The sequence below is a fragment of the Lepus europaeus genome, chromosome 14, assembly GCF_033115175.1.
Source record: "Lepus europaeus isolate LE1 chromosome 14, mLepTim1.pri, whole genome shotgun sequence".
Classification (NCBI taxonomy): Eukaryota; Metazoa; Chordata; class Mammalia; order Lagomorpha; family Leporidae; genus Lepus; species Lepus europaeus.
Genome location: NC_084840.1, coordinates 51,902,720 through 51,925,268, shown reverse-complemented (window position 1 = coordinate 51,925,268; position 22,549 = coordinate 51,902,720). Strand labels below are relative to the sequence as shown.

Sequence of the window (22,549 nt, the reverse complement as noted above, 5' to 3'; positions counted from 1 at the left end):
TCTTCCTCTTTTGCAGTTTTTTTTTTGTTTGTTTGTTTTTGTATTTATTTTCACAGTGGCCAATTGTGAATTGAAAGAGAAGTGCTAGGAGGGTGGGCAAAGCGGGATATGGAGTATGGGAGTATGGCTGAGGATAGTTCCATGCAGCTACAAGGATCCTTTAGGGAGTCTCATGTGGCCTTTCCAGAAGCCATGGAAGAGAAGGCCACATGCTCCTGCATTTCTTTTGTTTGGGGCTCCCAGTACCATCCCTCACCTTGCTTGAGCTTTTGCTTCCTACTCTATGGCCTGGCACCTAGTACCTTATTGTCGCCCCACCTGTCATGCCTGCCGGCAATGGCTCCTGAGTTCTTACTTTCCATAGGCCCTGTGTTGTGCTCACAGTTGTGCTTCTGGGTGCATAGCACGTGGTATTGGTGAATAAACATCTGATGACTAAACTCTAACGAACTCTCAAGTTTCAGAATAGCTTTACTGTTATCAGGAGTGCTATTAGCAGGAAAAATGAGAGGCACAAAGTCAACGGATCTCCTTGACTCTGGTAATGTTCATTTCTGTGGCATTTCACAGCCTAATCCACACTGTTATAAGCTAGGTAATTTCTTTGCTACATTTTCCTGCTGAAAATTCTTGTCTACACAGGTCATTATGAAAATGGAGACTTTGCAGTCATTCTCTCAAGGATACATCCATGTGCTAACATTTGTGCCAGGTACAGAGGAAAGAAACATGCAAAGTTGCCCTTTGTCACCAAGCCCACTTTTGAACAGGGAATCAGACATGTAAACATCAGGGCTCAATGAGAGTTGAGGATGCATACCCAGGATATGGGCCTGGACAGCCCAGTGGCATCACAAGGCTGCTCAAACATGATGAGGCAAGTTTTGTCTCAAGGGTGATTGTGCCAGTAGGGTACATCAGGATCTCCTTTCTGTCTGGGATAAAGTAGCCAGCCAGTGGCTTTGGAGTTAGAGCCAACAAGTCCTATAAGAGGTTGTTTTTGCACTGAACATAATAAAAGGCTCTATTAATCCAGCTGATTCAGTGAAAGCATACTGATGACCTACTGTGTCCTTGTGACTTAGCAAATGTGTATACATAACTCTTGAAGTTAAGGGCCCTCAGAAAAGGGGCAGTGCCCAACCTTGTCCATACAGAATGAATGAAATGTCTTACATGCTACCCTCGCAGTGTTTAAAGATGATTTTGATAATGAGAAGAGCTCCAATCTGCCTGAGAAGTCAGGGATGGCAGCACTAGGTGGGTGGAGCTTCTATGAGGGGTACACAGAGCACAGAAGCATGTGTAGGAGCTCACAGGCAGAGGGAAGTGCAATCGGAAAGAGCTTTCTATGCAGACAGTACCGTTTGTGCAGAGGCAGAAGAACAGGAAGCATCATACCATTTAACATTTTTTAAAGTTAGTTAATTTTCATTTATTTGAAAGGCAGAGAAACAGAAAGATCTCCCATCTTGTGGTTCACTCTCCAAATGCCTAAAACAGTGAAGCCTGGGCCAGGCTGAAGCAAAGAGCCAGAAATTTAATCCAGGTCTCACACTTGGGGATCAGGGACCCAAGGACTTGAGCCATCACCTGCTGCCTCCCAGGGTGCACATCAGCAGGAAGCTGGATCAGAAGCAGAGGAGCCAGGACTGAGTCCCAAGTGTCATCTTTACCACTGTGCCAGATGCCCATCCCAGCAAGTTGTCTTCACTGTTTCTGTGCTGTGCACAGCCTGATACAAGGTATGAGGCTGAATGCTTGGCTATCGGAGCTGTCTGTGGAGTCCTTGTCTTCAGTAGACCACCAGGAGCTATGAAAAGGACAGAATGAAGGGCAATGACGTGATCCATGTGGCAGACACACTGTGGGGTCCATGGAGCAGAAGAGAGTGTGGAGACCTGAGTGTGAGACTCCCACCCTGAAGCATTATCAGTAGCGCTGGAACAAATGGTGGGGGCATTGCCCAGGTAGGATGCCATGGAAGGAAGGAATATGGAAGGAAGCCCGAGAAAAGTGTTGGAAAGATGTATCAATGACATGTGAGGATTGGCTGACTGGAGATCTTGGGGACAAAACAGCTCTGAGGACAACCAGGTTGCCGACAGGGAGCACTGGGTGCCAGTCACTATATGGGGGCTGCATTGACCCCTCCCTGTCAAAACTTCAAACAGTGACCTAGAGTACTAAAGAGTACCTCTTGGAGACCCTTGAACAGGTGTGATTTTCCCCTGTGAGAGGAGTTAGCTAACTGAGTGCTCAGAGATGTTAAGCGATTTAGACAAGGCCATACGGTTCATAGCAGAAGTAGGATCCAAATCCAGGTCTGCCAAGCTTGAAGGCCATGCTCCAACCACATGGTCTTGAGTGGCTGGCAGATGGAGAAGTGAAATGTGCATTTTAGAGCCTCAAGAGGCTGGGCTGGCACTGAATAAAATACGAAGCAGAGTGCATGCTTTAGACTACATGTTTGTGAACCCTCCCAAAGCCTCATATTGAAATCTTAACCTCCAGTTGATGCTCATAGGAAGTAAGGCCTTTGGGAAATGATTAGGTAATAAGGATAAAGCCCTGTTCAATGGGATTAATCCCCTTATAAGAGTTGCCTCAGAGAGCTCCCTGTTTCTACTGTGTGAAGACACTGTGAGACGGCACCATTTATGAACCAGGAGGTGAGCTCTCATAGACACTGAATCTTCCAGTGCCTGGAACTTGGACTTGTCAGCCCCCAGAACTGTGAGGAATAGATTGCTGTTGTTTATAAGCCACTCAGTCTATGCTATTTTGCTTTATCAGCCCAAACAGACTAAGGCAATGTTGTAGCTTGCATGGATAACTGGGTAAGGGGAAGGCCTTCTTTTTAAAAGATATTAGCAACAGGAGCATTTTTATGGGCAGAACCAATGAAAAGAGAGAATGTCTTTCCTCCAAACTAGGGATGAGAAAAGGGACATCCCATTGGGCTGATCTCATCAAGGCTAAAGGGCACCTCTTCCTGGAACACAGGAAGGGGGGATGTTGAAGAAACTGCAAAGGGAGAAGAGATCAATGCAAAAATGCTTTTATCACTGGACTGGAACGCTAGCAAAACTGGTGGGAAAGAGATCCACATAGAATCAGAAGAAGAATGAACCCAGCTGTGGTGCCTGAGGATGCTGGAGAAATCACGTTGCCAGACACTGAGGAAGCTGACCTGAGAGCCTTGGAGGAGGTCCCCTAGCCTGGACAGCTGCCTGGAGACATGTAGAGGCAGTCTATCCTGCTTCCTGCCCCTGCTTCTCGGGGGCTCCACAGCCTCTGCGAGGGTCAGCTCCCAGATGTTGCTCTCAAGCTCCTAGACCTACACAATGGGACAAATGGAAGAAATACATTGCATTTTTTAGAAAAGCTCAGCCTATAAAAATAAAATCACATTTTCTATCCTATGTGGCATTTGCTTTTCCAGAGCATCTTAGCAGTTAGGAATAAAATATTAACACACTTGACTCATTCCTTTGTAGATCTGATTTTAAGCACAATCAAAAATGGATCCTTCTCAAAGAAACAAATCTGGAGATAATATTTAAGTCCTTGACTAAATTCAGCTTTGGGAAGCCATCAACAGCACTTCTATTGCTAATGATTGACAGGGCTAAATATATGCCTATATTCTTCTACATAGATAAAAGCCACATTTGTATTGGCAGGAATAGCATGTGTGTGTGTCACTAGAGTGGGAGTCCCAAGCCACCACAAGGCTCAGGGTGGTGATGTGTGTTTACCAAGTTTTGCTTTGCCACACCAAGTACAATGTGTTGATGGATGACATCTGTGCTTCTATCATATTTACCCTAAAGTATGTTGCTGTTTTCATTTCAAATCATCTTTCTCTTACTTCAAAGGACTGTCTCTAATCTTTACCCAGTTTTATTTTTGTCTACTGGTCTATTTTGTTTCTTATACTATTCTTAAACTCCATATACCTTTTAAAGCATTAGTTATTGATAAACTCTAAGAAATATGGTTCTTAGTTGTTAAGTATTATATTGAATTCAGAAAAAGTGATATATGCTTATTATCACATTTTATGAAAATCTGAAGCTTAATTTCAAGAAAGATTAAGTAAGCATATTCTCATAAATATGTACAGTTTGAAATCCTCCCTCCTGCCTCAGAATAGCTGTGTATAAGAGGGTAGGTGAATTTTTTATGTGTTTATCATAATCTTGTTTGCCTATTGTCAGACCACAGGAACACTGTGTCCATCCAGCTGAAACTTGGGGATGTCCCAAAGCATACCCATTCTCTCCCCAGCATCAGTGACCATCTGGTGTCTTTTCCTTAGGAACCCTGGAGTACACAACATATCCCAGCACTGTTTTCAGCCTTCTGTGGCCTCTTGGTGGCACTTTCCTATCATCTGAGCCGGCAGAGCAGTGACCCATCTGTGCTCCTGTGAGTAACCCAAGCTAGGCTTCTTCATGTCTGTGGGCATGGTAATGAAGTTCCTGTAGACTTGTTCACTCACTCACTGAGATGGTGCGATAGTTGGCTGTTCAGTGCTCTGTGATTATCTGGTCACTCAGAGGGTGAGGGTAGGACAAATGCAAGACCCCCAGAGCTAATGAAAATCAAGAATGAACTTCCAGCAAGCACTTCCTTTGCTTTTATGCTTTTGGAGTAAAATGCACAATGACAGAATAGACAGCTGACAGCATCCAAGCCTTTGGTGATGTTCGCCTAGGTGAATTGTCTGAGAAGCAGACTCAACAAGGGCCTTTGCTGGCTGTATTAGGCAGCACTACTGTCATCATCCTAGGTAGTTTCTCTGTGAAGATCTTACTAGCTCCTCTGAAATGATAGGTTTTTATTGTGTTGGTTTTTTTTTTATAAGATTTTTTTATTTATTTATTTGAGAGGTAAAGTTACAGACAGTGAGAGGGAGAGATAGAGAAAAAGGTCTTCCTTCTGCTGGTTCACTCCCCAAATGTCTGCAATTGCTGGAGCTGTGCCCATCCGGAGCCAGGAGCCAGAAGCTTCCTCCAGGTCTCCCACACAGGTGCAGTGGCCCAAGCACTTGGGCCATCTTCTATTGCTTTCCCAGGCCATAGCAGAGAGCTGTATGGGAAGAGGAGCAACCAGAGCTAAAATCAGCACCCATATGGGATGCTGGCACCACAGAAGGAGGTGTGTGTGTTTTTTTTTAAATTTTTATTTATTTATTTATTTTTAAAATTTATTTGAAAGTCAAAGTTACACAAAGAGAGAAGGAGAAGCAGAGAGAGAGAGAGAGAGAGAGAGAAATGTCTTCCATCCACTGGTTCACTCCCCAGTTGGCCGCAACAGCTGGAGCTGTGCCAATCCGAAACCAGGAGCCAGGAGATTTTTCCAGGTCTCCCACGTGGGTACAAGGGCCCAAGGACTTGGGCCATCTTCTACTGCTTTCCCAGGCCATAGCAAAGAGCTGGATCAGAAGTAGAGCAGCCAGGACTTGAACCGGTGCCCATATGGGATGCCATTACTGCAGGCTGCAGCTTTACTCAGTATGCCACAGCGCTGACCCCACAGGCCAAGTATTAACCCACTGCACCACAGCGCCAGCCTGTGTTTTGTAATATAACAGTTGGTCACCTGCACCTGGGAGTATAAGTTCTAGTCTTTCCTTTAATCATTTCCTAAGTCTTTGGTAAATACCTACTTCGGAACTGGAAAACATTTATGTGATGCTAAGGTGAATTTCAGAATCTGAGGTTAGCATCTCATGTAATTTGTCCAAATTTACAAAATATTTTGACTTAAGATAATCTTTCCTGTTTGGGGCCCAGAGACACCACCATAATTTTAGCCTGTTAGGTGTAGCAAGGGGAAAAGGCATGGGAAAATAGAGAAAAGAAAAAAGTTAAACATGGTTTGCACAATTTTGAGCTTTGCATGTGTTCCCAGAATGTTGATTTTTGCTGCTGGCTGTTCTCTGTCAGGATGAAGCCCTAGAGTGGTAGGGGCAGAATTGGAGGTCCCCCTGCTGTTGACAGTCATGACAGACAGGTGGGAGGGATTGGGTTCCATATCACCCAGGAACTTAACGCTTTCATAGGATGACATTTGATAACCAAAACATTATCTCTGTGATCCCTTGACTTGGCACCTCTCCTATGATTTTTTTAGTGGAGAAAGCACTTGCTTTTGCTGTTTGTGGGTGTGAGATTCTAAGGTAGAATTTTAACCTCAAGCGCAGTCCTAGGTACATATTTGTTAAAAAGTAAAACCTGTGTACTTTCCATTTTCAGGTCCTTTATTCAATGCGGATTGTTTCCTAAATTTTTACATCAAAATCTGGAAGAGTCAGCTGCAGACCCTCTCCCCAAGAAGATGAAAGATTCCGTGGTGAGACATCTGCATTGTGTAGTGCAGTAGGGGAGGGCCTGGCTTGTCAACACAGTAGGAGCACTCAATGGGGCTCTAGCTAAGCAGATGTGAGAAGGGCAAGTGCAGGAAGAGGTGCCCCACCTTTGCCTATCCCTGGTATACTGGGCCATTGAGCTGTGTGCCAGATGCAGAACTGTTGAGCATCCTGAAGGCAGAGGATGTGCACAGGTGCCACAGGTGCTCGTTGATCCTCAGTGGACAACAGCTTGCCTGGACATTTAAGTGAGCCGCCTTCAAGTCACTTTCCCCATTGTTGGCAGCAAGCAGCGACTCTGCACATATAAAAGCTTGTCAAAGAGACCTTTCAGCCAGCCTGCATGCCTCATGTGCCTTATGCACAGCTCTCCTGCTGCTCTTCTTGCCTCAGCCTCATGTTCAGCTCAGAGCACCCTTGCCTGTGTCGTTTGATTCAAGGCTGACATCTACACAACTCTTGCTAGGGAGCCCTGGGCTTTAGATTCTGGCTGGGGCAGCACAGAAGGGAGTAATCATGCTATTTGGAAAATATGAGGGAAAAATGAAGAGGAGAATCCTAAGGCTGTAAAGTGTAAAGTAATGATACTATTTCCTTGTTAACTGAGAAAATGACTCCAAGTGGTTTCGAACATTCACAGAGCAGATGTGACCTTCTTGGGTTAGATGCCCATTAATATTTCGAAAAGCAATGCTCAGTAGTTGTGTCAACTCTCATGTATTTACATATTGAGTTTAGATAAGCCTGAATTTTTTTTTAAGATTTATTATTTATTTGAAGGTCAGAGTTACAGAGAGGCAGAGGCAGAATGAGATCTATCTTCCAACTGCTGGTTCACTCCTCAAATAACCACAGCAGCCAGAGCTGGGCTAATCTGAGGCCAGGAGTCAGGAGCTTCTTCTGGGTCTCCCGCATGGGTGCAGGAACCCATGTACTTAGGTTCTTCTACTGCTTTCCCAGGCCATAGCATAGATCTGGATCAGATGTGGAGCAGCTGGAACTTGACCCGGTGCCCATATGGGATGCTGGCACTACAGGCAGCAGCTTTACCTACTATGCCACTGCACTGGCCCCAAGCTTGACTTCTTCAACTCAGACTGTCCTTGTGTGTTTTAGGAATGGTTGTTAAAAGGAAAAGTGGTCAGTAATCTGTTGGTTACAATTTACTCCAGCCAGGAACTGTGTCTCATTTGTCTTGGTATCCACAGAGCCAGTGCCTGGTACAGAATAAGTGCTCAGGACACTCTATTCATGGGTTAAATTGAAGCTTTTGTTTGTTTCAAAAAGGTGTACAGAGGTTAGGGATTGAGGCACAGCAGGTTAGGCTGCCACTTGCAGTTCCGGGATCCCGTGTTGGAGTGCTGGTTGGGGTCCCATCTGCTCCATTTCCAATCTAGTTTTCTGCCAATGCACCTGGGAAGCCAACAGATGATGTCCCAAGTGCTTAGGCCCCTGACACCATGTGGCAGACCTGGATGGATTTCCTGCCTCTTGACTTCGGCCAGGCTCAGTCTTGGCTGTAGCCTGGCTTGCTCCTAACTATTGTAGTTATTTGGGGAAGTGAAACAGTGGATAGAGGCTCTCTTTCTTCCTCCCTCCCTCCTTCTCTCTCCCTCTCTCCCTCTCTCCTTCCTTCTCCATCTCTCTCTCTCTCTTTCTCTCCTGCGTGTGCACCCGCACTTTATCTCCTCTTTGCCACTTTGTCTTTGAAATAAATACAGAAAGAAAATGTGCAAGACTCATAGTCTACATGATAATATTTAAAAATATTCACCCTGAGCCCTGTGTGGCTTTGAGTGTGTCACAATTCAAGGTAAGATATTGAAGCGTGTTTGTCACCAGAAGGGAATCGAAGGATAAGCCACTGAATGAATATGAGTAAAGGTGTGGATCATGAATTTTTAAAGTAGAGACACATTTAGAAGCAGGGTATGAGGTGAGGCTGCTGAGGCTGACGAGATGGCAGCTAAAATGGGAAAGAGGCATCTGACATCCAAACAGAGCACCCAGAGCCTGACCTCTAATATTTCCACAGGAGACTTGCAGGGAGAAGGTCGAACTAATCTTCACAGGTCAGCTACTGTAAAGGCCATAGGTCTTTTGGAGGTGTACCCAAAAATCTCCCTGTGGAGATGTGAAAAAAAAAAGATGCCCTTACATCTTTGTTGATTTCATAACTAATGAATTTGCTTCTCTCCTTTCTGAGTTATTGCAGTAAAAATAATGTATAAGTTACAAAGAAACATGACAAGGAGTTTGCCTGATAGATGCTGATAGCATTTCCTGAGTATAATTAGATGTGATGAGCTCGGTGTTGCCTTCCTTGGTTTTCATATCCTTTGAAATGCTTTGTACAATGTAGAACACATGACTTGTTAGGTGATTTAATATGATGTTTGTGTTCATTTCTTGGCAAAGTCTCTGATCTAATTATAGTATTTTAATGGGAGTATCAGGTTCAGCTTTTACAGTTTGATGTGAAATATCTCCTGTGCTCTAATGTAAGTATAAAATTTCCCTCTACAATGTCTCTGATTTTATTTCTCTGTAGATCTCCCTCTTATTTTCTCTGTCTCCCAATCTCTTTGGGTAAATTTTCGTTTGTATGGGAAATGGCCTAGTGAGCCTCATTAGATTACAGTCTTCTAGGCCCCTTCCACTCCTATTCTGATTCACTTAGCCTGTAAAGGGGTCTTAGGATCTGCATTTTAAAAACTATTTGGGAAGAAGAGAGACAGACAGACACACACACACACACACACAGAAAATTCCCATCTGCTGTTTCACTCTGCAGATTCCCTCAACAGCGGGACTGGGCTGGCCAAAGCAGGAACCAGAATCTCAGCCCAGTTCCACAAGTGGATATCAGGAACCCAGTTATTTGAGCTATCTCTGCTTCCTCTCAGGGTCTACATTAGCAGGAAACTGGAGTTAGGGGCCAGAGATGGATATCAAAGCCAGGCACTCTGATGTGGGATGCAGGCATCTCAACTTCTGGGCTGAATACATTTTAACCAGAATGTCCAAGGAATACTGTGCAGGTGACCCACAGAGTGTGCTTCAGCAAACACTGATCTAGGCACAGGGATATAATGGTGGGTTTATAGATTTCCATGAAAGTAAGGTAAATTATGCACATAAAGCTAATTACAGAAACTCAGTAATGAGTTAAGCTAGAAACTTTCCATACGAGGCTTGCCAGTTTAATCTTTTTCCCATGTCTTATTCACAGGCCTTTCAGTTTTTACCCTCACTCATTTTATTATTTTCAGCACTCTTGATCATGTTTACATTTGCTGCTTTCATTATATCCATCCTTCTCAGTTCCCAGAGACCAAAAACATTATTTTTCTTTAAACCATTGATTGTGACATCTAGATTTGTTCTTTTGGTTCCAGGCTTTTTTTTTTCTTAAGATTTATTTATTTATTTGAAAGTCAGAGTTACACAGAGAGAGGAGAGGCAGAGAGAGAGAGAGAGAGAGAGAGAGAGAGCGAGCTTCCATCTGCTGGCTTACTCCCCAGATGGCCGCAACGGCCAGAGCTGTGCTGATCCGAAGCCAGGAGCCAGGAGCTTCTTCTGGGTCTCCCATGTGGATACAGGGGCCTGAGGACCTGGGCCATCTTCCACTGCTTTCCCAGGCCATAGCAGAGAGCTGGATCAGAAGTGGAGCAGCCAGTCTGTAACCGGCGCCCATGTGGGATGCTGGTGCCTCAGGCCAGGGCGTTAACCTGCTGCACCACAGCATGGGCCCAGTTCCAGGCTTTCTAAACCCTCTGGACATGATTTGCTGGGCCAGGGCTTCTAAAGCTTTCCTTTAGGGTAGGAACATGAAGTGCTACATAAAATGCCACAGTGCATTTAAACTATTCAGTAGAACAAGAGCTAGGATATTTCTTGTTTAAACATGAGGGGACTTACCATAAAAATAGAGAGTAAAACATTAATATTATTGACTGTTGTTTTGAAGTCCTGGCTAGTGTAAAACCTGAGAAAGGAAAATGAATATAGATAAGAGTATTATATATAGAGAGAATGCACAGAGAAGCTCACTAAAATCAAATATGAGTAAAAAGAAGATTCATAAATACCACAGAGAAAAGAAAATTTCGAGAAACCAGAACATTCTAACATAAGTGAACTAACCTTACAAAATGTGATGAAGACAAGATACAACTCATGGTGGCAGTAAAATATATGAATTGATAATGGGCATGCTTTTAACAAGCAGTGTCACAAATAATGAAAACCACAGCACCCTATTAAAATGTAAATGAAGTTCTGAATAAGTGGTGATAAACAGATATAACCTGATTTTGGATAGAAAGGCTGAGGTTTATATGACGCTAACTCTTTCTAATAAATGTATAGGTTTAATATAGTTCAAAACAGTTCTAAAAGAATTATATTTACAACATTAGGAAATGATTGTAAGGTTTATTTAGAGGAATAGCAGTTGATAACAATTTTTAAAACCTTGAACGAGAGTAGGAATAGGAACTTTGAGATTTAATAGTATAATTTAAAAACTAAGTAAATCAGAAAGAAAATATGAGACCCATTCCAGATTATAGAGTAGGATTACTGGATCAAATACAGAAATGAGACAAATTATTTATATGAATGTATTATATGAAAATTAAATCTCACAATCAAGAACTAATTATTTATTGTATGGTATTGAGGTAATTGTTAAGCAGTGGGGGATAAAAATAATTTCATGTGCCAATCCCTCACCAGACACCAATATAAATTAGAAAGGGCTTGAACAGTTTTGGGAAAAGAAGTGGAAAGGGAGAGGAAGAGGGAGGAAAATCAAAGGGACTTTTCTGTGTCAGATATTATTGCAGAGTAAATTACCACAACCAGATACCACACTTTCTGCTGATTAAAAATATCCATCTTAAATCCCTTCTTGGCAAACTGACTGAAAGGACCTAAATGACTGCTTTAAAAACTGACAAGATAGTATGGAGTTATCAGATAAGAATTCAAGCAAACAGGGAAACCCAGAGAAATCAGGACAGGAAGCTTCTTTTGTGTCGGGGCATCTGCCCAAATAGGAAGTCTTGAGCCTTGTTTTGAGCCATCAAATTGTAGGCAGGAGAAATGAAAACCCAGGCCTGCCAAGGCGGGCTTTCCCGTGATCCTCAGGCTGAGACTAAAGGGCCACACTCTCAGGGGGAGGATGATCTGCAAGAAGCTGGCTCTGTCATCTTCAATGCAGGGAATGCCAACTAAGTTACCTCCATGGTGAGCATAACAGCAAGAAAATCCCTCGTGAAATTAGGACTTTTCATGGGTTTACAGCCCAAGTTCAAGCAACCAGATGGAACAGAAGTCCTCATATTTGAATATATTTAAAGTGGTTCCCACCTGGAATTGCCTCATAGTGAAGCCAACAAGAACCCTCTCCAGAGGATCCCCTGTAAGTATTCCCTAAACCAAATTTCCAAGGAAATTGAACAGCTTACCATAAAATTTGTAAAACTAAGCAAGAAAGCAAGGAACCAGCAAAAAAAGATTGGTACATAGTTCTATTATTGGAAGTATCAGATGCAGATTTTTTTAAAAAGATTTTATGTATTTGAAAGGCAGAATTAGAGACAAAGAGAGACAGAGTGAGAGAGGGAGAAATAGATTTCTTCCATGTGCTGGTTCATTCCCCAAATGGCCACAATGGCCAGGGATGGGCCAGTCCAAAGCCAGGATCCAAGAACTTTTTCTGGGTCCCCCACATGGGTGCAGGAGCCCAAGGACCTGGGGCATCTTCTGCTTTCCCAGGCACATTTGCAGGGAGCTGGTTTGGAAGTGGAGCAGCTGGGACTTGGGCTGGTGCCAATATGGGATGCCAGCACTGCAGGCAGTGGCATTACCAACTATGCCATAGCACTGTTCCCCAGGTTCAGATTTTAAAAAACTGCAAGGATAGTTCAAAACATTCATGGAAATGTATATTAGGATAAAATGTAATGTGGATTTCAAAATTCTTTTCCACCACCAAAGTGAATGTATCTTTTAATTAATTTTCCACAAATTTTTTGAAGTACCATTGCATACTTTCTATGTTCAAAGAAGTAATAAGGCAAACTTTACATTTTATACACAACAGAATTTTTTAAATGATCTCACATGTTTGAAAGAGAAAAATAGCAATACCTAAAGAAACAAACAAATGAGACAGTTTCAGTCTAAAATACTACATCCATAGGAGATAAAACACCTCTGAAGAGAGAATTAATGAACAGAAAAATAATGGCTTAGGTAAGTTTCCAGAATGCAACATCAATGGACAAAAAGTGAAAAAGTATGAATGACAGAGGAAGAGACTTGGAGGATAGAGTGAGATGATCCAACATATATCTAATTGGGGTTCCTGGGGAAAGAGAGAGGGAGACTGGAGCATCATAAATATTTGATGAGGTAACGTGTATGAATTTACCAGAATCGATGAAAGACACTGATCTAAATATTCAAGAATCTCAGTTAATCACATGCAAGGTAAATTAAAGAAGAAAGAATCCATACCGGAGCCGGCGCTGTGGTGTAGCGGGTAAAGCTACCGCCTGCAGTGTTGGCATTCCATCTGGGCTCTGGTTCAAGTCCCAGCTACTCCACTCCCTATTCAGCTCTCTGCTATGGCCTGGGAAAGCAGTAGAAGGTGGTCCAATTCCTTGGACCCACGTGGGAGACCTGGAAGAAGTTCCTGTCTCCTAGCTTTGGATCGGCGCAGCTCTGGCCGTTGTGGCCAATTGGAGAGTGAACCAGTGGATAGAAGACCTTTTTCTCTCTCTGCCTCTCCTTCTCTCCTTCTCTCTTTGTGTAACTCTGACTTTGAAATAAAAAAAAAAATCCATACCAGACTGATCATCGTGAAATTGCAGTACACCTATGACACAGAGCATCTTAAAACAGTTAAATAAAATGAACATATTGCATTCAGAAGAATGGCAGACTGAAAGGCCCTTTATTAATAACAATCATGGAAACTAAAGGCATTGTTTGATATATTTTATAAAGGTAATAAAAATAACTACGAAGCTAAAATTCTATATGTTGTGAATCTATTCAAGGATGAAGGCAAAATAGAAAATATTTTAGACAAAAGCAGAGAGATACTCACTAAATGTAATTCTGAATAATATTTTCCCACAGAAAGTGAATCTTGGATAGAAGGTCTGATTTACAGGAATGAACAAAGAAAAAAAGTATCAGGAATGTGGGTAAATCTAAACAAATATTTACTGCATAAAATCATAATGAGAGTGTTGTGATTGGCTTAACAAATTTAAGATAGAATCAATATACATGTATACAATAGTATACAAATTTAGATGGCAGAAGAAATGGACTCCCAGACTTCAAAATTCTTAGTAATATCCAGGAAAAGAATAAAGATGTTGATTAATTTCAGTTATGTGTGTTGGATTGTTTAGTGTACCTTCTAAAAGAATGAAAACAGCATACAGCTTCTAAACCCACACAGAGGAAAAATGGAATGATAAAAAACAGATGATGGAGTGGGCATCGTAGCATGGTTTAAGCTGATGCTATTGCAAACTACATCCTATATTGGTGTGCCAGTTCCAGTCCAGACTACTCTGCTTCTGACCCCACTTCCTACTCATACATCCTGGGAGGCAGCAGATGATGGCTCAAGGGCTTGAGCTCCTGCTACCCACCTGAGAGACCTGGACAGAATTCCCAGCTCCTAAATTTGGCCTGGCCCAGTCCGTGCTGTCGTGAGCATTTGGGGAGTGACCCAGCAAATGAAAGACCGACTCTCATTCTCTGTCACTCTTGTTCTCACTTGCTCTCTCTCGCTCTACCTTTCAGGTAGATGGAAAAACATTTTAAAAAAACATCTTATGTATAAGTAACAAAATCAAATTGGACTTCTATGTCATACTATACTTAAAAGTCAACTCCACATGAATTATAAAATCTTACTTTGAGGAACAAAACCTAAAAGCACTTAGAATCATAGTAAAGGAAACTACTTTTATAATATCAGAAGATAATTTTTTAAACACAAATTTTGGCTAAGATCAAGTGTAAACACAAATTCAAAGTCATTAAAATTATGAACTTTGATTTATTTAGATTATATAGAAAAGAGAATTTTTTTTTTAAAAAGGCACAAATGAGAAACAATTTTAAAAATGTGGATAGTTGAGGCCAGTGTCATGGCACAGTAGGTTAAGCTCCTGCCTGCAATCCTGGTATCCCATATGGGTGTCAGTTTGAGTCCTGGCTGCTGTATTTCCTATCCAGCTCCCTGCTATGCACCTGAGAAAACAGTAGAATATGATCCAACTGCTTGGGCCCCTGCATCCACATGGGAACTTGGATGAAGCTCCTGGCTCCTGGCTTCAGCTTGGCCTAGCCCTAGCTATTGTGTCCATGTGGGGAATCTATTTTTCTCTCTCTTTCTCTTTCTCTCTCTCTCTCTCCCCATCTGTCTCTCTCCCTGTAACTCTGCCTGTCAAATTATAAATAAATTTTTAAAAATATATGGGGCCATCAAAGAAGGAGGTACCTTTCTCTGAAAGGAGGAGAGAACTTCCACTTTGACTATGACCCTGTCAGAATAAGATCAAAGTCGGCAAACCCTAAAGGCTTCCATAGCCTCAGCAACTCATGACTAAAGCCTAGGAAGATTACTGACGCCATAAACAAGAGTGTCAAATTGTTAAATCAACAACAGGAGTCACTGTGTACTTACGTCTCATGTGGGATCTGTCCTTAATGTGTTGTCCAATGTGAAGTAATGCTATAACTAGTACTGAAATAGTATTTTTACACTTTGTGTTTCTGTGTGGGTGCAAACTGATAAAATCTTTACTTAGTATATACTGAATCGATCTTCTGTATATAAAGATAATTGAAAATGAAAAAAAAAACTTGATGTTAAATTGGAAATTGCATAGAAAATTAATCAATTCTTAAAAAAATATCGTGTAGGATCTCTGTCCTTAATGTGCTGTACACTCTTATTTAATGCTATAACTAGTACTCCAACAGTATTTTTTACTTGGTGTTGATATGTGAGGGCAAACTGTTGAAATCTTTACTTAATATATACTAAACTGATCTTCTGTACATAAAGAGAATTGAAAATGAATCTTGATGTGAATGGAAGGGGAGAGGGAGCGTGAAAGGGGAGGGTTGCGGGTGGGAGGGAAGTTATGGGGGGGAGGGGGAAGCCATTGTAATCCATAAGCTGTACACTGGAAATTTATATTCATTAAATAAAAGTTTAAAATATATATATATATAAAATGTGGATAGTTGATAAAGTGCTAGTAGCTAGATAAATTTTAAATTCTTAGAAATCAATAAGAAAATCGGATATCTCTATGGAAAATGAGAGAAGATTTGTACATATACATCACTAAGGAGAAAATAGAAATTATAATAAAGCATGAATATGTGGGAAGCTTCATTAAAATTCAGAAAACTACAAATTAAAACCATATTAACTTGCCATTTCCAACCTGCAAACTCACAAAAAAAAAAAAAAACACTCTCACAATACTAAGTGTTGGTAAAAGTGTAGAACAAGGGCACACTCATGTACTGCTAGTGGGACTGTAAATTATTAAGTCCATTTTGTAAAATGATTAGGTATTACAAATTGAAGATAGCATTTCTATTTTTTTTTGTTTTTATTTATTTTTTATTTTTTACAGGCAGAGTGGACAGTGAGAGAGAGAGACAGAGAGAAAGGCCTTCCTTTTGCCGTTGGTTCACCCTCCAATGGCCGCCGCGGTAGGCGCGCTGCGGCCAGCGCACCGCGCTGATCCGATGGCAGGAGCCAGGTGCTTATCCTGGTCTCCCATGGGGTGGGGGGCCCAAGGACTTGGGCCATCCTCCACTGCACTCCCTGGCCACAGCAGAGAGCTGGCCTGGAAGAGGGGCAACCGGGAGAGGATCGGTGCCCCGACCGGGACGAGAACCCAGTGTGCCGGCGCCGCAAGGCGGAGGATTAGCCTAGTGAGCCGCGGCACCGGCCTGAAGATAGCATTTCTACTGCTATATGTATTTATTTACTTTTAAAGATTAATTTGAGGGGCCGCCGCTGTGGCGCAGTGGGTTAAAGCCCTGGCCTGAAGCACTGGCATCTCATATGGGCACCGGTCTAGTCCCGGCTGCTCCACTTCCCATCCAGCTCTCTGTTATGGCCTGAAAACGTAGTGGAAGGTGGTCCAATTCCTTGGGTCCCTGCACCCATGTGGGAGACCTGGAAGAAGCTTCTGGCTCCTGGCTTTGGATTGGTGCAGCTCCGGCCGTTGTGGCCATCTAGGGAGTGAATCAGTGGATGAATGACCTCTCTCTCTCTGCCTCTCCTCTCTCTCTGTGTAGCTCTGACTTTCAAATAAATAAAGTAAATCTTTTTTTAAAAAAAGATTTATTTAAAAGAGTTACAGAGAAAGGAAGAGACAGAGACAGATTTCCCATCCACTGGTTCACTCTTCAAATGGTTGCAATGGCCTGGGGCTGGGCCAGGCTGAAGCCAACAGCCAGGAGCTTCTTCCCAGTCTCCCACGTGGGTGCAAGGACCCAAACACTTGGGTCATCTTACACTGTTTTCTCAGGCACATTTGCAGGGAGCTGGACAGGAAGTGGAGCAGCTGGGTCTTGAACCAATGCCCACATAGAATTGTTTACGTCACAGGCAGTGGATTCACCCATTACACCACAATACTGGCCTCTGCTATATTTATTTTGAAACACATCTTGCACAACTGAATGAATACACATATAAGGTTGTTCATAGTAGTATTGTTAATAAGAGCTCCTAACTAAAGCAATAGGCAGTTTCACCAACAGTAGGTTAAGTAGTATATAACAAAGAGACAGACATTATTATAGCTATGTGCAATGGCACGAGTAAATCTTAACTATATAATGTTAAGCAAAATAAGTATGACACAAAAGATGCATAGAGTATGATGCAATCTGTAGGGTAAAACTAGGCAAAACTTGAACTAAAGAGTTTGTAATTGGTTTTCACCAGTCAGAATAGTTTATAGGACCTTCCAAGGGAAATAGAAGTGTTTGTATTTTTAATAGTTTAGTTAGTTATTTGAAAGGCAGAGCGACAGAGTGACAGAGTGAGAGCAAGCGAGAGAGAGAGAGATCTTCCATCTACTGATTCAGTCCCCAAATGAGACAAGCTGGGCCAGATCAAAGTGAGGCTCTTGGAACTCTATCTCAGTCTCCCACAAGGGTGACAGTGATCCAAGTGTTTGAACTATCACCTGCTGCTTCCTAGAGCAGGCAGAGGCAGGAAGTTGGATTGGAAGTGAAGATGGGATTCGAAGATAGGCATTCCAATATGGGATGTAGGTGCTAATTTCTGTGCTACAGTGCTCACTCCAGAGATGGGTTTTTGTGACATACAGTGGCCTTTTAGGTGCTAGAAATATTTGGGGCTAGTCGGTGGCTACAGAGTCTTTCAGTTGATAATTGTTCTTCAGATTGTACATACTTATTTCATGCAATGTTGTGTGTACATGTCTCACATTTAAAAACATGTAGTTTTTCCAAAATATTTTGAAATGAAATAAAAAAATTCATCCAAATTGTAGAGAGATAATCACTTTTCAGATTTGGAATCTATAAAGTAAATAAAGCATATACACATTGTCTGTGCACACCCACCCATACTTACATAGATTGAAGTACATAGAAATTTTAAACTTCTACATCTGAGACCAAAATTAAAGCCATTTTATTTAGTAACCATATATTGTAAGTAAATGTGTGAGACATGTTTATCCCTCATGTAAATAAAGAAATATAAATTAAAATAAAATCGCATGTTTTTGTCCACTCAGCACAGGAAAATTAATTTAGTGCTACGTGACAAGATGGGAACTCATATGTTTTTTCTATAAATTATTATAGTCATCTGGAAAAACATAATTTACTAAGAATCATAAAATTATATAACCTATTATGGTGTAAGTCTTTATGCTTGGATTTTTATAGGGAATCAGCTCAAAATATGGAAAAAGATTTAAGTGCATAATGATAATGATTTCTGCTTAATTCATCATGGTAAAAGATGGAAGGCAACCTAACACTGACTGTCAGCGAATGTTTGCACTGACTATGGCTCATGAAATTTCATTCACTAACTTAATATTTTGAGTAATCACTGTGGCAGTGTATGTGTATGTATGTTTGTGTTTATGTACACATATGACATCACAAGTTGAAAAATTACTTGGCCATCAAGTGATACCAGTAAGTCTCTACATATATAAGTATTTTTTGAAAAGATGACATTGCTGAGAAGGTAGAGATTTACTAAAGTTTAGACCTTTATAAAATATGCATTGAAAAATCAATATAAACAATGATTACAGCTAGAGCCATGGTTCAACATTCGTAGCCAAAAATGGCTGAGAAAAACACAAAAACGTTAATGGTGTTAGTGTCAGGATGTAATGGTTAGGAATAATTTTCTCCTTTCTCTCCTGTGTTCCAGGGTCTTGCAGTGTTATTGCATTATTCTATAATGGAAAAGTTAATAATATAAATTGCAGAAACCTTCTAAATTTCCATTTTTCTCAATCTTTTAGTATATTCCCTTTTGTCCTTACTTGTTTCTGTAGGATCGAATATTGTATGATTCACTTTAAAGATTTGGGGTATTTATTAAAGGAAGTGGATTCTAAAACTTTTTTTTTTAAGATTGATTTACTTATTTGAAAGTTGGAACTACACAGAGAAGGAGAGGCAGAGGCAAAGAGAGAGAGAGACAGAGAGAGAGAGAGAGAGAGAGAGAAAGTCTTCCATCTGCTGGTTCACTCCCCAAATAGCCACAATGGCCAGAGCTGCATCGATCCGAAGCCAGGAGCCAGGAGCTTCTTCTGGGTCTCCCACGTGGGTGCAGGGGCTGAAGGACTTGGGCCATCTTCCACTGTTTTCCCAGGCCATAGCAGAGAGCTGGATTGGAAGTGGAGCAGCCGAGACTTGAACTGGCGCCCATATGGGATGCTGGCACTGCAGACAGCAGCTTTGCCAACTATGCCACAGCACCAGCCCCTAAAGCTTTTGTTTAAAGAAACAACAGAGAAGGAAGAAGTAATACTTAAAATTCACCCTTTGTTTAACAAAACTAAAACTGAGAGTAAAACATGATGCATCTAAAAAAAAAATCACACACACACACACACACACTCCTTTCAGAAAGTAGAAGTGTGTAGTATTATACATTTAAGTTGGCAAAACAGTTATTTAAGGAGACTGGCATTGTGGTGGAGTGGGTTATGCTGCTGCTTGCAACATGGACATTCCATATGGGTGCCAGTTCAAGCCCAGCTGCTCCACTTCCAATCTGGCTCCCTGGTGATATGCCTGAGAGGGCAGCAAAGAATGGCACAAGTGATTGTGCCCCTGGCACCCATATGGGAGATCCGGATGGAGCTCTAAGCTCCTGGCTTTGTTCTGACCCCGCCCTGATTGTTGCAGCCATTTTGGGAGTGAACCAGATGATGAAAGATATTCATTCATTCATATTCTCTCTCTTTCTTTCTCTCTCTCTTTCCCTCTCCCTCTGCCCTCTCTCTCTCTCTCTCTCTCTCATGCACACAGATCTTCTGTCTTTCAAATAAGTAAATCTTTAAAAAAAAAAGATGTAAAGTGGTTATGACTACCTTGTAGAACAGTTTGGCAGTTTCTTAAAAAGCTAAGCATAAACCTCCACAGAACCCAACCATTCAACTTCCAGGTATTCACACAAGAGCAAAGAAAGCACATGTCCAGAGATATGTCATGAATATTCCTTGCAACTTTGTTTGTAATAGCCGAAATGTAGAAACATACTCAATTTATCTCTCTGCTGGTGACTATATAAGCACATGTTCATATATCTATACCAAAGAATCCTACTCAGCAATGAAAAGAAATGAATTCCCGACTCACACTAATTGATTTAATTTCAGAATAATTACATTAAGTGAAATACGCCATACCAAGAAAGAGTACTTATTCTATGATTCCATCTGTGCAGCATTCTGGAAAATGAAAAGATGCTTTTCTAATGAAGCATATCAGTAGTGCGAAGAGGAGAGGGACAGACTAGGCAAAAGCAGGAAAGGAAACTTTGGGGTGTGTGGATGTGCTAATTTCCTTAATTATAATCTTATGGGGATACACATTATATTAAAATTCATCAAGTTGTACACGTTAAATATATGTAGTTTTTTGGTATGTTAATTATATGTCAATAAAGCTGCTTAGAAATTATAATACAGAAAAGAAATACTTGGAAAGAACATTTTAATAAGTACTAGGGTGATTCATAATACTAACAAAAATCATAGTGGAATTCCAAGGGGGCTTCAAAAGGTTTGTGGAAAAATTGTAATCAGTGCATATTTTTTAATAATATGTATTTTCCATGAAATTTTTGAAGACCCTTCATAAATAGATCACGCAACTGTGAAAAAATAACAATAATTTGAGCTCATTTGAGCTCCTGCTTTAAGAAACTTAGAAATACCCTCCACCCCTCACCCCCTGCCGCCCCACTCCAGAAGTTGTACAAGTGACCACAATTTTCCTTTAGACAAGGATGATTGGTCAATTAAAGATGACATTTAATTTCAAATTTGAATATTTGGGAAATATTTATCTTCCTTTTGGATACACATTCAGTAACTTTTAGATGACATAAAACCATGCCAATGAAAAATGAAAAAGAAAAATTAACATGTCTCCACAGCATGAAGATTTACTGAATTATAGAACTCGCTCTTGGCAGAGTCTGGTCTTTTGCGTTTGAAATGAAAGGTGATATCTGGATTTTTGCCTGTTATTTGTAGTAAATTTTTTATGAAAATCTCTGATCACAAAAGCTTCATAATTCTAAATTTAAAAAACAATGATTTTTCCCTATTCAAAAATGAAATTACCATTACTAAGAATAAATCTAGTATCCCTACCTCATCACTTTTTATTCTTACTGATTCAGTCCTTTTAGGTGAATTAAAAACTCTTGAGATGAAATTAAAAAAAAAAACCTTGTAATTCATATATTGGTACGGATAATGTATATCTTCAAGCCATGTTGATTATTTCCTCAACAACAGACAGTTGGGTTCATTATTACTCTGTTTAAGCTGTTTTCCTGATTTCTTCCAATACTGTGGATGTTAATAGTTAGCAAGCCTGCAGCATGACTTGCAAAAAATTCTATATTTTAATTTTAAAAACAAGAAGAGAAAAAAATGGATGTGAGTGGATGGAGAGACATGAATGTATATCTTCTATAAAATTTCCTGGCAGAAAATGTTAAAAACAATTACTAGAGAGGCATAATTCCTTTTCACTGTGAGAAAGGGAGATATACATGTATTGGTATTTTCAGAATTTTCAAGTAACAGTGTGGTACCTTAAAATGATCAGTAACTGTGCATTATAAATAATGTGCTTCTATATAAAGGGAAAAAAATCAATGTTCTCTTGTCCCTTTTAGATCTATTAACCAGCTAAATGAGCATTATGCTCTGTCAAAGCCAATACATTATCTGTATGTCTGTATTGGTAGCATTCTGGGTGTCTAACTTTGCTTTTTTTCTTTTCCCCTTTGCCCCTGCTGACACCAGTTTTGTGTAATGTAAAATTGTTAGCAAGTTACTGAACGTTTCATTATCTGCATATAATGTATGTACATAATCCATATACATTTAATTAATTTTAAAGAGGCCTTTATTCGATCTGAAAACTGGTGAATTAAAATGTAAACTCTGATCTCATCCAAAGCAGTAGGAAATATGTAAGAAGCTTCTGTTTAGTGTACCCAAGCTGTTGCATATTAAAATCCAAGTCACACAGTAGCCAAGTTGGAGACTGTTATTAACACTTTGCTATCCCTTATCAGATTTTAGTAAGGGAAGGTCCCTCTGGGGTTCTCTGGGCATCATGTATCTGCTCTGTGTTAATAGAAAAGAACTTTATTGTCCCTTATACCTTTAAAAAACCTTTACTATCCTGTTCTCCCTGAAATTTCTCTACCTGGAACTAGCAAGTTGTCCATTTAATGTGTGCCTTCAGGGATTTGTCAGGCAAGTGATGGGCTAGAAGATGGGTGTATCCAGAGTCAATGTCTTATTATCTGGTGCACCTGTTACTGCAAAGTTACTGAGAGAAACA

General features: G+C 40.8%; 1 protein-coding gene across 1 annotated transcript in view; it reads left to right on the top strand.

Moving 5' to 3' along the window:
- The window catches only part of PCNX2 (pecanex 2), a 338,333-nt gene that overhangs the window by 139,774 nt on the left and 176,010 nt on the right, over window positions 1-22,549 (top strand). Inside the window, exons 16-17 of the mRNA XM_062210622.1 lie at window positions 4,325-4,434; window positions 6,267-6,363. Of these exons, the coding sequence (XP_062066606.1) occupies window positions 4,325-4,434; window positions 6,267-6,363 (207 nt within the window). The remainder of the gene's footprint in view (window positions 1-4,324; window positions 4,435-6,266; window positions 6,364-22,549) is intronic.